This window comes from Callospermophilus lateralis, chromosome 13 (genome assembly GCF_048772815.1).
Source record: "Callospermophilus lateralis isolate mCalLat2 chromosome 13, mCalLat2.hap1, whole genome shotgun sequence".
In the NCBI taxonomy this organism is placed as follows: domain Eukaryota; kingdom Metazoa; phylum Chordata; class Mammalia; order Rodentia; family Sciuridae; genus Callospermophilus; species Callospermophilus lateralis.
In genome coordinates this window covers 103,775,775-103,792,657 of record NC_135317.1, presented here as the reverse complement: position 1 = coordinate 103,792,657, position 16,883 = coordinate 103,775,775, and the positions used below count along the sequence as shown (strand labels likewise).

General features: G+C 38.5%; 1 protein-coding gene across 5 annotated transcripts in view; it reads left to right on the top strand.

The window, feature by feature from the left end:
• Positions 1–1,593: 1,593 nt before the first annotated feature.
• Suco (SUN domain containing ossification factor) overlaps positions 1,594–16,883 on the top strand; it is a 68,776-nt gene continuing 53,486 nt past the window's right edge. For all 5 annotated transcript variants that reach the window (XR_013088410.1, XM_076831404.1, XM_076831402.1 and 2 more), the window contains exon 1: positions 1,594–1,744. Coding sequence is in view for 4 of the 5 variants with exons in the window: in XM_076831404.1 (XP_076687519.1) it covers positions 1,683–1,744 (62 nt within the window). In the remaining variant the exon portion in view is untranslated. The remainder of the gene's footprint in view (positions 1,745–16,883) is intronic.

Below are 16,883 nucleotides of genomic sequence, written 5' to 3'. Positions count from 1 at the left end.
TTTTTTTCACGAACAAGGAACACCTCGTTAGAAATTTTTCACACTAAACATTATGGCATGTTTCAAGGCACAAATAACTGTAGCCTCTGCCTCACACCTCCAGTTTGTATCCTTCCCCCCAACTTGTCTGGAAATGACCCAGGGAGGGTAGTTCTAAGTCTTCCAACAACAAAGACGAAAAGGGAAACACACAGAGTTCTACTTGTATAAACCTAATGAAAGAAATATGTCTCAGTAACGACCAACTTTCTCCTAGTGAGAGTTTGTAAAGAGTGCCGTCGCTTCCAAAGCAGAGGCCAAGTGGTTTCTCCCTAGAGTGGAAGGTCGTGCCCCCGACTCTACGTTAGCGACCTTCCAGGAAAAGAAAGCTATGTAAGAGGCGCTGGGGAAGAGAAGCGGTCCAGATCTTGGAGTTTCGGACTCAAGGTCTAGCTTCTGAGAGCCAGGGTGGACACGCTGCAGGTTACTTACTGTGGAGCGGCGCTCACTATTTTGCCCCCGACTACAGCAGTCGGTAGGTAGACCTGACGGCCTTGGGTGAACCCCAGAATCTGGAGCGTGTGAGGGAGACTCACTCCCTTGACAGGGACAGTAGCTGCCCTTGACCCTACAGCAGCGAGCCCACAGCTCGAAACCAACGAAACGAAGACCACCCCTGCAGCCCTATCTGCCGCATCTGGCGGGAGGTAAATTTTCACCCAGGCTTGGAGGAAAAGCCAGATTCTCCACCCCGGCCAATCAGATGAGAGAAGATCTCGGCACGCCCCTTTCCATTTGCCAATCAGCATCTGACTTGGGGGCCGGCCCCTTGACTTCGGAAAACTGCCTTTTAAATTTCATTAGTGACGCTTTCTTCTGCCCCTCCCCGAGTCGTTCTAGGCTGATCACAAAAATGTGTCCCAAAGAGGAAAACCGAGTGTAACAATTCCAAAGCTGTGAGAAGCTAAACTATCGATTCCTATATTGAAATCGTCGATTCCAGGAGCGACAGGGACAGAGGGTTCTGGAAGGCCGACTACAACTCCCAGGAGGCCTTGCGCGGACTAGGGGAGAGAGTGCGAGGGGGCGGGAGCCGCGCGGCGGAAGGCCCGGCGTCACGGGACTTCCTGAACGCGCGCCAGCGAGTGGGCGAGACCTGGTGGGGGGGCGGCGACTCAGCTTTGTGTCCTGTTCCTCGGGCAGCGGGGCCGGGCCGGCTAGGAGGCGTGGCCCGCGCGGAGGCTGGTGGGGGTGCGGGCTCCGCGGGACGCGGGTGACGCGTCTCCTTCCAGCTCAGCGGAGTGTGAGGTGTCGCGGCCCCGCCAGCGATTGGCTGTTGAGCAGCGACTACGCGGCGGCCGTTGGTCGCCGGCAGCACGGAGCGCAGGCCGGGGCGGGCAGGGGGGCTATGGGGCGGCAGTGGCGGCGGCGGCGGCTGGAGAGGGCGGGCGCGGGCGAACCGTCGGCCGCAGCAGCAGCAGCGGCAGTCCCCGGAGTCCGCCTGTGAAGCGCGCCTGTTGGCGCCGCCGTGGGCCCAGCGGAGGGGACTCGAGCCGCCGCGCAGCGGCTCCCCCGGCGCCGCGGCCCTTCGCGCTCTCGCGCCCGTGCTCGCGCTGCTGCTCCGGTTCCTCCATCTTGGCCTCGGCAGTGGCGGCTGCCGGGAGGATGTGCCGCCTTCTGGCAGGGGGAAGAAGGAGGAGAAGATGAAGAAGTACCAGCGGGCCCTGGCCCTGGCCTCCTGCCTCTCCCTGTGCTCCCTGGTCTGGTGAGGAGCCGCGGCCGCGCGGAGCTCTGGTGGGGAGGGGGCGGCTCAGTCACACCCCCGGGTCACGCAGGCTCTCGGGGTGCGGGTCTCCGGAGCCCGCGGCTGGGGAGAGACCGAGGTCCGCGCCCGCCCGGCGCGGCGGGCAGCGCTGGCCGCGGAGTCTCGGAGGAGCGGAGCGGGGAGGCCCGGTGGGCGGAGCGGGCGCCTCAGGTGTGCGGAGTGGCGGATGTGCGGGGTCCCCAGGCCCGCGCGACGCGCACCGGCGTCCGCACCTGCCTTCTCCTGGCCGGTCGCACGTGGGACCGCCGCTCGGAAACTTGGGGTGCTCGCTCAGTTGGCTCGGGGCAGGCTGCGCGGACGGAGTGCGTGCGGTGGCTTTCGGCCACGGGAGGGCGAGGGCCGTGTTGCCAGCGGGAGGACGGCTTTGTCCCCGCAGCTCCGCGGCGCTCGGTACGTCTCCTACAACGAGGGGCATTCTGAGGGGCAGCCCCGGGAGCTGTGGGTCCAAGGGTGCTGCCATCAGTAGGCTTGGAAAAGTCATTCTTCTCTGAAGAAATTCTTCCAGGGACTTTTCTTTCCTTTAAAAGGGAAGTGTGACATTTATTTTGTGAGCGAAAAGGTGTTTTCTCGGTCATAGGAATTTGCTCTTTCTTATTAAAATCCCCGTAAACCAGGGTTCCTGTTTGGCTGACGGCTGCAGAGCACCAGCAGTGTTTTCACGTCTGTGGGTGCCTGGCGGAGCCCAGAGCTCGGAGGGGTAGTTGTTGCTCTCCTGAGAACAACTGCCCGAGTTTGGGTTAGAAGGATGATAGAAGTTTTAGAGAACAAAAAGGTTGACCTCATCTTTCATTTTGAACCTCTTTAATAAAGCCAGTGCCATTTTCCCTTTTTTCTATTTTTAGTATTATGTTGGATACCAAGAAGTGTCTCTAAAAGATGAATCCACTTACAAATTTTAAATTAGTGGGTGAGATACTGAAACCTTGTGCATTTCCACTTCTTTCTGGGGATTGCTTAGTTGTTTCTGCAAACGACTTTCTCCTTGATCATGCCCATCTTTAGACCAGGTTTTACTTCACCAGCACTTCCTGAAATAACTGATAAAAGTAGAGGGTACACTTTTCATTTGACTTTAATAGGCACCAGTATCACTGTTTTTTTTTTTTTTTTCCAATTCAGTGGTGGAAATGAAATCAAACATTAGAATGTGGTTCTTGAAATCATTTGTAAATTTGAAATTAGACATGTTTCTATTGTTGGGAACTGTGCTATTTAGTTTAATTTCATGCATTTTTTCCTCTTTTTTTTCATCAGGAGTAGTGAGGAGGTCATGACCTACTTGTCAGGGGAAAAGATCAGGTAGCCTAATAGTCAGATCTATTAAGTTTGTTGACTCAAAAAATGAAAAGCGTATGTTGAGGGTTCAAGTAAAGAGTGAAAAGTTTAGCTGAAGAAACACTTGGGTTAATATTTTGGGATTTGTTTGAACTGCCAATCTAAGTACATTTTAATTTTTTCTTTAGTAAAACTGTTAAAAGGCATTGAAATAGAATATTTAGGCTTGAGTTATTTGGAATGGTGATGATGAATGAATGATATTGAGTAAGAGGAGTGGTGTATGTCTGTTTCATTCTTTTCAAATCCTTTTTCCTTGGAAAATCGAAATGATATCACTGACTTAAACAGAGGTCTAACAGTCTTGCTCTGGTTTGTCATTTCCCTACATCCATATCCTCCCTAACAGAAATAGGTACCTAAATAAAACCTTTGTAAGATTAGATAAAAGTTGGTGAGCTCTTCTTAGTAGCCATTTTTATCATTCAGAAATTGTCCTCAAATTTTGTGAATAATTTCTCTTTTATAGATTGAGTGTAGTGTTGCAAGTTTATACTATAATACTCTAGTTTCTAAGGTTTCTTCTTTATCTATCACTTTTGCTGTATCTTGTTATTTTTATTTATGTCCTAATTGTATAGATCTTGTTTATGTGTCCCTTCTGCTTTTGTCTATTCATCTTAAATTGCCTCCATAGAAACATCATACTTCGGTTTCATTATTCATTCCAGTTGCTATTTTTTTTTTTTTGTATACTTGGTGTGATTCCTAATTATTAGTAGAGTATTCTAGATATAAATGCACTGAAGCTGCAGCACAGAGGAATGATAGTCAGCTGTCTCTGTGTCCAGCATGTAATGTATACTTTATACATTTTAGCATCTTTAATCTTAGTAACCCTATAAGGTAGGTATTATTAACTTCATTTTGCATTTTACAGATGAGTAAGTAGAGAGGTTAAGTAACTTGCTTAGGGTTAAGCAGCTATTACATTTTGTAGTTTAGATTTGAATCTAAGCAGCCTGACTCATAATACAGGCTCCTGATTACTGTGATCTTTTGACCATAAATCAGAAGGCCTGTGTTGAAGATATGGTGCCATCACTTACTAGATACGTGTTCTTGGACACATTACAATAACTCCTTTAAACCTTAGTTCTTATATTCTCAGAATGCCATTCATACTACACAGGGAAGGAAATGAAATAACACATATGACAGATTTTTTTGTAAAACAGAATATCTTATCTATATATTTCATTATAAAATCATTCAACAAAGACATTTTTTTCATGCTTATTGTGTGCCAAATGTTTATGAGCATTGAAAAACCTAAAGATAGATGACCAGTTGTTGTTTTTTTTTTTTTTTTTAAGTACAGAAAGTCCCATATTCCAAGATTCCTCCATTAGTTTTCTATTACTGCTGTAAGAAATTACTATAAATTTAGAGACTCAAAACAACACATACATATTATTTTACAGTTCTGGGGTCAGAAGTCCAAATTCAGTTTCACCAGGTTAAAGTTAAGTTGTTGGCAGGGCTGGCTCATTCTGGAAACTCTGAGAAGAGAATTTCTTTGACTTTTTCAGCCTCTGGAGCTGGCTGCATTCTTGTCTCTTTCCTTACACGACTTCAACCTATTGGTTCAGTCCTCATGTTTAATGACAGATGATCCACCTCTCCTTCCCTCTTATTATAATGACTCTTATGATAACATTGGATCCACCCAGACAATCCAGATTGAACTCCCCATTTCAAAAATCCTTAATTTAATGACATTTGCAAAGTCTCTTTTACTGTATTATGTATTTACTGTAAATGTATTTTATTATATGTTTAGGGATTGGGATGCAAACATCTTTGGGGGCCATTATTCATCATACCCTCTCATTCTTGGAAAGACTAGAAAGGTTTATCATGACCATGAAGAAGATAAGGATGTGATCTGTACTTTAATCAGTGGATACTCTGAGTGTGTTCCCTAGTTAGTAAAACCTTGTACACATAACTTTAATGTGCTTAATTGTTTATAAATTACATACATGTGTTAATATGACATTAGTATGTTAGCATACATGATAAACTACACAAGTTAGGTGTTTTAAGAAAGATGAGAGAGAAAATAATTTGTACCTTCTGTTAATAGTACCTTTTGTTTTCATTAAAGTTGTAACTTGTGTGTGTGGCTGGGGATTACACCTAGGGACTCACAGGTGTCAGGCAAGTGCTGTACCACTGAGCTACATCCCTAAACCCAAAGTAGAAATAATTTTTAGTGAGTGCTATGTTATTGATCTACATTCATAATGTAGATGAGGAATAACTTATATAGGCTAGGCATCTAGCCTTGTCATTTCTTGTTGGCTTATACTTGTATTATTTTATCTTTGTAACCATTGCAGAGAATTTATGAGGGTCAGTTTGGTTAAAACTAAATGATCCCTATGTCTACTTAACATGAGCGCACACAAATCATAGTATATTTTGGCATGCTACAAGTAAACCCATTAGCTTGTGAAGCTTCTACTCTTTCCTGGTGTTCCTGATGTGTGTGCAGCTGACCGTCAGACCAAGTATGAATCTTTATACTCATCTCAGTAAAGTTTAATTTTTTTTAGACTAAATGAATCTTTTCTTGCACCCTAAAGGATCATCTTGGAGAAATTCATACTTATACTAATGGCAAGAGCTTGACATTTAAACAGTTCACATTTGAAAAATATAATAGAAGTGCTTTTACAAGGACTTTAGAGATAACAAAGGAAGAATTTGTACTCTAGCTATGGTTTTATCACTATTTGTATGCCTTTGTGCAAGGGACTTCTATGAACCTTAATTCTCATCCATAAATGGTTATCAGGATGGATAGTTCAAAATGGGAGAATTTTGTTTCATGAAGAGAGAATATTCCTATTGGTATGTTATCTGGAGTGTAGCTCTGAAGAGAGATGGAAAGGAGGCCACAATTAGGTTTTGGGTTTTTTAAAAAAAATTTTTTTTAGTTGTCAATGGATCTTTATTTTATTTATTTATAATATTCGGTTCTGAGAATCGAACCCAGTGCCTCACACATGCCAGGCTAGTGCTGTACCACTGAGCTACAACCCCCGCCCTACAGTTTGGTATTGAAGGGATTTGTTTATCTTATAGATGAACTCTTGATTTTAACCTGGCAGCTGAAGTAGTTAAAATAGGAGAGGAAGAGATGAGGGACACACTGATTGTTTAATTGGATTGCTATGGAGGGTAGAATGGATTGGAAGGGACAGATTTTTGAAGGCAGGTAACTCTAACTCTAGGAAGTGGTCATACCAGGAGAGGGTTGATAGATGTTTAGATCAAGGTGTTGACCTTTCTGACCTTAGAAGTATGTTTTCTTCTGACTGCTGACTAAAGAGGTTTATTTCTTAGTTTTGATTATAGTTTGGTACCCCTTTATTCCTCAGATAATTTTGCTGGTTTCTTGTTCTTTTGTTAATATGCATACTTAGCAGAAAAATAAGAAACTAGTAGTTTTTTTTCTTGAGAGGATGAATACAAAATTTTAAAATTCTTATTCTGTCTTTAATCTGGAGAAATATTTTGCTTTTAAAAGAACCTATTTTCTTAATAAAATAATAACTGTTAAAAAGAATAAAATAACCCTTTCAAATCATTTGATGACTTTTTTATGTAGTTGGTCTCTTTCTCTTTCTTTTTTTTGAAAACTTAAATGTTGAAAGACCTTGGGGAAAGTTTATCTTTGCTCCAAGATATACATTCCAAAGAAAGCATTTGGTACTTACAAGAGATGTTGGGTCACAGATAAGGGTGTCAGATCCCTTCAGATAAGTTAGATGAAGCCAGACTGCCTTCATAGGAAACAGTCTCTGAAACACAGAACATCTTCCTGTAAAGCTTTTGCACTCTTATCCAAAAAAAAGAGTGACAGTTCTTTATAATAATCTTTGAATTATTTTTAAAAGAGCTGGATGCAGTCCACATTGCTCCTTTAGGTTATTAAACATTTGAAGATATGTTGGAATAAAAGCAGGTATAGGATTGTCAGATAATGGAAAAGAAAAAAGATTCAGTTCTTTACTTACTTTTTTTTTTTTAAATAGAGAGAATTTTTTAATATTTGTTTTTTAGTTTTTGGTAGACACAACATCTTTATTTTATTTTTATGTGGTGCTGAGGATCAAACCCAGCGCCCCACGCATGCCAGGCGAGCGCACTACCGCTTGAGCCACATCCCCAGCCCTTAACTTACTTTTGAGAATTGGTTATTTAATCTGTTGGCAGTTCATGATGCATAAATTGTTCTTTCACTTTTCTCAATTTGGGTAGAAAAATTAGTTGATGTGTATAACTAATATTTTTGTACTTATGATGCAAAGAGGAGAAACTTGTCTTCAGGTAGAAACATGTATATCCTAAACTCTTTTTAGTGGTTTATATACAACTGGAAAGAAACAAAATGATGTGTATTGAAATTTAATTATTTATATCTTTTTTTAGATTGCTCTTTAGAGCCTGTCGTATGTTGCTTGTTTTGTTCTTCAAGATAATATTTTAAAGTAATTTCAGAAAGTAAAATTGCACGTGTCACAGGGGAATTGGAAGTTGTTTTGAGTATTTGCTGTGTAAGAATGTTAATCCCATGGGATATGCTTCATAAAGACATGATTTTTTTTTTTTTTTTGAAAGAAGGTTTTGTTTTCTTTTAGGACTTTCCTCCTCTTTCTTTCCTTCCTTCGTTTTTCCTTCCTTCTTCCCTTCCCTTCTCTCTCTTTCCTGGCATTTGACCCCAGGGCCTCCCACATTTGAGCCAAGTGCTCTATCACTGAACTACATACACCTCCAGTCCCAGGACTTTATTTGCTAATTAAAACAATTTCACATTTTATGTAAAACTGATACCTAGCTTTGTTACAAAATGTTTTAGAGCATTAATATTGCTCATTGGTCCAAAGCTAATTTTGTATTGTTATATAGTGTTTGAAATATACTGAGAGGAAATATATAAAGTGCTTAGAATGATGCCTTGCTTATAGCAAGTACTGTTATATAAGGTCTTATTATTCGTTCACTCTGGGTACTTTGGCAGTTTGTTGTAGAAGTAGGATGGCTTAGGCATCAGAATTGAGAAATATGAATCCATAAATTCATATGTTATTAAATGAACTTAGACCTTTTTATACATCATTCTAAAAGATCTAATTAGGATGTTTGGGAACAATACAAAAAGCTGAATTGTATGATAGGTATTTAAAGAAAGGAAAAATTAGAGCTGGACTTGGTTTTTAAGGAAAATTATGTATGTGATTCATAAACTCTGCTTCTTTGGGAGCAGGTGTTTTGTGAGCTAAAATAAGATGTACTGGTGCTGCTAATATAAATAACAGGTATTTCTGTATGTGTGCACCTGCCTGCAGTGGGTAGATGGCACTTAATTGTCAATGAGAAAGTAAGTTCTGAATAAGAAATAATGTACTTGATGTGGGTGGGAGGAGTAGTAAGCAGACAAGCCTGAGGAAAAATGTATTTTGGATGTTATGATGGATTCTTAAGGTAAGTCATAGAACTGGGTGATCAAGATCCAGCAAGAGAAGCAGTGTTTTAACATCATTGTGCCAGAGGTATTTCAGAGAAAATTGCAGGAATGATATTTATTTATTTATTTTTTGAAATTACTTTACATTTATTGTTCTTGTATCCTGAAAACATGATGCAGTATTTTTATTGTAAAAGTTCTATAGATTTCTACACAGAAAGCGATATTTTCTACTAATATAGTTTCACTTCTTAACTTCTCGACTAGATGTCATTTATTAGTTATTGACTTTTTGATTACTTGTTCACTCTTATTATAGATATCTTCAGATTTTCAATTCCTTTTTATGTTAGTTTAAGTCAGTTTGTTTTTAGGAATTGTTATCTTCTTATTTTTTCTTTTTTTAAAAATTTATTTCTTACATACATGACAATAGTGGAGTGCATTACATTCATGATTATCCATTCACAGCACAGTTTTTTGTATGTCTGTATATAAAGTATGTTCATGCCAAATTATTATACATGAGCTCTCATTTTTTTGCATATAATTCTTAATACACCTTTATACCACCATTTATCATATCTCTGTATATAAGGCATGTTGATTTAAAAGCAGTAATTGAGATTTGTTGTAACAGGGACTTGGCAGTAGGAATGAAGAGGGTGCATCAAACAGATTTTAAGGAAGTAAATAATATTGGTTTGGTGATAGATTGGCAAGCTGGGAATGTGGTTCAATAGATATGGCATTGGGCTAGAATTCAAAAGAACTAGGTTTTAGTTTGCCTCTAACTAGCCCTTGTTCAGCACCTACTGTCATTCAACTCAGTGTCAATGGATTTTTACCGAAATTCTGTGTGTTGCATCCTATGCAGGATTCTGGTTGACAATAGAAAAAGTACTTGCTTTCTTGGAGTGTACTATAGTTGAAATACTCAATTCTAGAATCTAAAATTAGCAATTTATGAAATAAGTTTAAGAATAAAAGTCTGTTTCTTACTCGTACAACTAGAAGAATTGATAGTATTCAAAAAAGAATTGGAAGAGTTGGCAAAGGATTTGAGATGGGAAGATCTGTTAGTGGGAGGTGAGTGGAATATCCGACTGGAGACATCATAAAGACATTTACAAATGCAGGCCTGTGTGCAGGTACGATTTGGGTTGGAGTTGTCTTTATAGAGCGTATCATTTTTGAAATAGAATGTTTTACCTCTGAGATAGAACATTGAGCTTTTTCTGCAGATAATTGAAATAAAGTGCCAAGCAAAGTAAAACCCTGAAAGGAAGGAGGAAGTTGAAAAACAAAGATGGACAGAGGTTGAAGGAGGTCATTTGAATGTCATCAGTATAAAAAGGTCTTAGCTAAGGCTGAAGAGCTTGAAAACCGTGTCAAATAATCTTGTGTTCAACAAAGGGAAGTTGTTGATTGAGAGTGGAAATAAAAGGTATTTGGAGAGCTGGTAGGCATGAGTTCTCACACATTTGTATGGAAAGAAAAAGAATACTTGAATTTAAAAATGGTAAGTGGCCTCATACTTGCATATTTCAAGCTTCATACTTGTATACAGTGCTACAAGATTTGTCTTATTAACAGTCAACTTTGATTATGTCAGTCCCAGATAAGCATTTTTCAAATGCTCCCTTTTGCCTAAAGGATGAAAATTTAAACCCTGATGTTAAAGGCCTGCAGTGTGGTTCATACCTAGTTTTATAGCTGTATGTTCCACTTTTCCTTATGCAGACTTCCTGCTTTAGCCTGGCTAACCTGTTAGCCTGGTACTAATTTATTTGGAGACTGTCTTTGCAGTTTTGAATCAGAAATTAACATAGCAAAAGTGACTTAAGTTTTATAGAATAAATACACCTTACACAATTTATTGACATACACTATTTCAAGAAAATTTAGTATGTGATTATTTCTAGTAGCTTTGGTTCAAGTTGTATTTACCAGATTTTAATCGTAGGGTAAGTTATTAAAAACTGAGCATACTTCAGTGTTCAGCAAGTTCTTCCCCCAGTTTGGGTCATTGAAATTATAGGCCAATTTAGTAATCAGTCCTCTAATACAATTTGGTACATAGGGTATTTAAACTGAGAGAATCCAAGACCAAACTGGGCACAGTGGTGCACACCTGCAATCACAGTGGCTCAGGAGACTGAGACAGGAGGATCACAAGTTCAAAGCCAGCCTCAGCAACTCAGCAAGGCCATATCTCTAAATAAAATACAAAAAAGGGCTGGGAACGTGGCTCGGCGGTTGAGCACTCTCGCGTTCAATCCCTGGTACCCCCCGCCCCCCCCAAAAAAAATCCAAGACCAGTCCCACATCAGAATGAATATTAAGGATCCCTTAGAAACAAATATTAAAGAGCTTTTTTCAGCTTAACTGTATAGTTCCATGTGATTTAACTCTAGATTGCTGAGGCAGTATAATAGAATAAAAACTGAAAGGAGAAGGGGATCCTTAGTCCTCTTTCCTAGTAGCAGGTAGATAAGCAGAAGAGAAATAATTTTAAAAGAGCCCCCCAAACTGCCAGGCATGATGGCCCATACCTGTAATCCCAGTGACTTGGGAGTCTGAGGCAAGAGAATCGTAAGATCAAGTGGCCTTGGCAACTTAGCAAGAGCCTGTCTCAGATAAAAATTAAAAAGGGACAGAAATATAGCTGAGTAGAAGAGCATCCCTAGGTTTAATCCTCAGTGCAACTGTTACTAGATTAAGAATATATTCTTTAAAAAAACCAAAACATTGTAATTGAAAGAAAAAAACGTGGTTATTAAGCAAAGGCGCTGGAGGCCCAATCATCTCTTGGTCTTGCTTTATTACACATGTTTGATCAAAGTGACTTTCTGTTTTTCACCTATTTATCATAAGTCTCTTCCTATCTCTGTAGAATTACTGTAAGTTTTTTTCAAATTTCTAATCAATAATGTTCAAAAAACTATAATTTCTTTAGCTACACTTCCCTAAATTGAATGGTTGACACTGTTTCTGTATCAGGACTTAGATCTGAATTTAGACTTAAGAAGCAATACTTCATTGCCCAGTTTTGTTCCTTGACCACAAATTCTCTGATTACTAGACTCTTCTCTAAGCTGTTACAGAAGTTTTTCCAGTCCATAATCAGTAAGAGCCATGGATCACTGCTGAGAAGAGGACAGAAAATCCCTGCCTTAAAGGTGCTCAATCTTGTGTGAGAGAGAAAAACAAAGTGTATGTAGTAAGTGCTCAGATAGAGAAAGCCCAAGAGCTATGACACTTTGGAGGTGGGGCCACCAAACCACAGCTTGTTGAAATCAGGAAAGTTTGTCCCTAACCTAGTACTTGCCTTCAAAGAAAAGAATGATAAGAATTTAACCAGGTTTTGAATGGTGGGGAACTGGACTAGGGGCAGAACGTTCTTGGAAGAAGGAACAGCACGAGCCAAAGATTTGGAAGCAAAGATGTTGTGCTTTGTGTTCAAGATGCAGGTACTGATGGTTCTGCATCATTGATACATACAGTAAGGACACGGAGGGGCAGGAAATACAAACCTTAACATGGTTGCAGAAGTTTAAAGAGTTTTAAATATCATGGGGAGAGAAGCTTCAATTTTGTCAAGTATAGATGTATAAAAGTGTCTAAAAGTTCTTAAGCAGGGGAATGACAGTCTGATAATTCAGTGTTAGATTTTTGGCAGTGGTGTGAAGGATTGATTTGAAGAGATATAAGATAGGAATTAGGGAGATCTATTAGAAGGTTGCTGTAGATAAAAAGTGAGGGTTTGAGTTAAGGTGGCCATAATGAAGTTTGAGAAAAGAAATTTGAAGTAAATGAGTTGAAGAAAAAGGAGAAGTCACAGATGTTTTTCAGATTTCTAATTTGAGAACTGAATGGGTAGCAGTACCACATGGTGGGTTCAAGAATATTGGAGGAGGAGAATTGGAAAAAACAAGATTATGTGTTCAACTTTGGATTTGGTTGTCTGAGATTTTTGAAATGTCTTGGAACATGAAGAAAGAGAAATCCAACCTTTATATGAGATTTATTCATTCTCAACATGGATATAGGCTTTCAACAAAGGGTTTGAAGAAATGGATCACTCTGGAGAAGATAATAAGGGCTATCTTTAATAGCCATCAGCTAAGAACTGTGAGAGCTGCATCTCTCAAGTCGATTATAAAGGCAAGACTCAGAACAGAACCCAGGAACGTCAGAGTTTAAATAGTGAGTAGAAAGCAGCAGAGTCAGAGAGATGAAAGCAGAGGTATATTATTTGACATGCCAAAGAAGGAGGTGATTTCAAGTGGGAGCAGTAGTCAAAGGCACATTTTGCCCCACCATATACCTTTCTTCATAATCATGAGGGCATAAGTGAGATTTCATCAGGTTGAGCACTAAGTAGAAAAAGAAGAAGTCGAGCCTGTAAGTATATACTGCTCTGAAATTTGGTAAGTGAAAGTAAATAGAAGGGGTTATGGATGAAAACAACTAACATTTGAGTGCATATTCTATGTCAGGCTAAGCAGAGCACATGCATTTATTTTATTTCCTCAGAGTAACTCCATTTTACAGTGTTAGTATTGTGGCATATAGACCTTATAACTTTTCCAAGATCATACAACTAGATCAAGATCATATAAATAATAAGAGGGGGACCTGAAAATAAACCTTGAGTCTTTTGACTCTGAAGTCTATTCCTCTAGCTACTACACTATACAGCCATTATATTTATCACTTTGACTACCATAATCGTAAAGCACTACTTTGATTTTTGTACATCACTGCTCTTCCTTTGTGAGAATAGTTTTTGTAATTTTGTCTTACACTGTAAATGGCCTTCACTAATACCACCAATTCTCTAGTGAATGGATTAGTGTTGTTTTCTTAGCTTTTATCTGTTGAAAAATTATTAAGCATGAAATATAGCAATACAGAAAGATCATAGGCTTTGGAAAGAGAAAAATCTAAGTGTACAGTCAAAAACAGTGATTTGGAGCAAGTTAGTAGTTGGATACAATACCTTTATTTTGTTTATTAATTCAGAAGTTAAGTAACTTCTGAGCTTTAGTTTCCTTATTTGTAAAAGTAGACTATGCTACCTTCTGTGTGGATTCCTTCTTTTGCTGTTTTCTGTTAACCACTCTTATCTTCCTATCATCAGTACTCACTCTTCTACCCTTATCTTTGGCATTTAGTTATAACTTGGTTATATACAGTGAATGTTCTTCCAGTCAGCCTTCTGTGCGTTTATTTAGATGCGTGTTTTCTTTGGAAATAGTAATGTTTTGTTTATATGTTTTCAGTTTTACATAAATTTACAGTAGTCCTCCCTTGTCTGTGGTGATAAGTTCTAAGACTGGTAGAAGCCTGAAAAACTTCTGATAGTGCTGAACCATATAATTGAGTGACTTTTACATCTTAACTAAGAACTTATACTACTATATGGCTGCAATATTTGCAGTTTGAGATGCAACAGCATAATTAGCAAACAATTCTTTTTGCTTCACAGTTTCATAGTTAGAAGATTTTATTCTTACTGTAGATCTTAGCAAGTTAGTTTTTTTCTTTCCTTTTAAGAACTTTCACTTATTCACTTAAAAGTAGCACTTCACAGCTTCCCTTTGGCATATCCAAAATAGCACTTGGGGCCATTGTTAAGTAAACCCAAAGTTATTTGAACAGGAGCACTGAGATCCTACCACATTGGATCTGATAACTCTTAGAGCTAGTAGGGCTGGAGGAATATATATTGTGCATACTCTGCACATGGAGTGATTCTTGTCTATTCAGAACAGAGAAGAGACAGTGGTTGATTTCATCATGCTAATTCAGAATGATGAACAACAATTTATGAATTGTTTATTTCTGGAATTTTTCATTTAGTATATTCAGACCTTGGGTAACAAACCGTGGAAAGCAAATTGTTCTTAAGAAGAGATGACTGCTATGAACTGTTAATTTCATTCTTTCTCCTTTCTTCCACTTCATACATTTTTTACTTAGTTTCTAAAATAATTGTCAAACTGAATTCTAAACAGTTAATAAGGTGTCGGATGCCTTCAGAAAGGCTTGATAATTATTCATCCATCCATTCATCCATCCATTCATTCAGTAAGTTTTGCTGAGGCTGGTAGGGTACCTCTAAGGAAAGTCTTTTTGCCAATTTTCAGTTGGAAGTACTGTGTTTCAGCTGCCTATCTTTTGCGATCCTGTTATGATAGTCTAATTACAATGGTTTTTTAATCTTGATTATCTAGCAAGGTGGATCACATGCCTTTATTGTTGTTTTTCATTTAGGTATTCTTGGACCATTTTTTTTCCATATAATATACCAGTAGGCTGCTGCATGTGTTTTGACAGTGATATTTGAGATGATGAAGTACTTTGGGGAGAATTGATGGTCTCACATTTTTGTTACATCAACCCACCCATGAACATAATATATCTTTCATTTATTTGTCTTCTTTTAATAATCTTACAAGTATTAAAATTTTTGTTCATGGTTATGTATTTTCTTAGGTTAATTTCTAAATTATTTTATAGCCTTCATTGTTACTTTTTTAAAAAATATTTATTTTTTAGTTGTAGTTGGATACAATACCTTTATTTTGTTTATTATTTTTATGTGGTGCTGAGGATTGAACCCAGGGCTTCGAATGTGCCAGGCAAGCGCTCTACTGCTGAGCCACAATCCCAGCCCCATTGTTGCTAATAGTCTATTTTCTATTTGAAAATTACTGGTGAATATTGACTTTTGTTTCCTGTATCATTAAACTTAGATAATTTGCATACAGTGTAATGCCCACATGTTCATCAGAAGGTTGATCCATTTTGAAAATGCAGAGGAATGTAACCTACATGCCATCAAGATATAGAACATTTTTATCACCCAAGTATGTTCTTTTATGTCCCTTTTCCAACAATCTCCTAAAGACAGCCATTGATCTGATTTTTATCACCATGGATTAGTTTTGCCAGTTTTGGAATTGGCAAAACTACATCTAAATTAAATATGGTCTTTATTCATGCATCTGACTTCTTCTATTCATTGTAATGTTTCTGAGATTTATTCTCATTTCCTTTGCAATTAGATTTAGTTAGTTTCTTTTTATTATCAAGCAGTGATAGATTCTATGAATATACTTCAGTTTGTTTATATACTGCCTTCTCTAGTTTTTGGCTATTAGAATACGAACTGCTGGGAATATTCTTACACAAACATTTTATGGGCAGTTTTCATTTTTCTTGAGAAGTACCTAAAAGTAAATTGGAACTGCTGAGATGGATATCATATGATTTTGGGTGTAATGACCTGAGAAAAACACATTACTTATGGAAGGACTCTGGCCCAGAGTAGATAACTTTATTCTGGTCCTGGTGAAACATCAGACAATCTGCATGTTAGGACCATTACTATTTAATAAGAAAAGGGACTGTATCTTTGAAAAATGTGAGGATCACATAAAATAAGCCATGTACTATTCCAACCTAAAGGATGCTGAAGAGACACACTGGAGGAAAGAGGATTCTATTTTGTCAAATAATCCAACACAATTGGATTATTTGACAAAATCGCCATAGAAAAGGTATAATAAAATATTGTGTCAATGTAACATTTACTGAAGTTGATAACTAAAATATCATAAGTGGTATGTTTGGTTTGTTAGCTTTTTGTCACTGACCAAAATACCTGACAAGTACAGCTTAAAGGAAGTTTATTTAGGATGCATGATTTTAAGACATGGTTTTAGAAGTTCAGTCCATAGTTGGCTAGTTTCGTTGCTCTGGGTCTGAGATGAGGCAGAAAATCATGGTGGAGGAGCATGAGGAAGGAAAGCTGTTTATTCCTGGTAGCCCAGAAAGCAGGGGAGGGAGGAGAGAAACAGCCAATTCCATGTTTGGGGTACTATCCTAACTACCTAACTGACTTAAATTCCTTAGTGTATTTCTGTTCATGTCAAAGCAAAAAGCCAGTTTTGAACAAAGATAATCAACTGATGTAGTAGTCATGTACAAATAGATAGAAATCTTCTAAAAGGGGTTTTTAAATGAACCATTTATTCAGTGTTGTAGCTTAGAAGTGAAGCTTCATTTTTAAGTATATCAGACAATGGAATATTATTTAGGGCTAAATAGAAGTGAGCTGTCAAGCCACGAAAAGACATGGAAGAAGTGTAAATGTGTGATACTAAGTGAAAAATAGAATTTGAGAATACTACATGTATTTGATTCTAATCTTTTGACAATCTGGACAGTAAAAAGATTAATGGTTGTAGCACA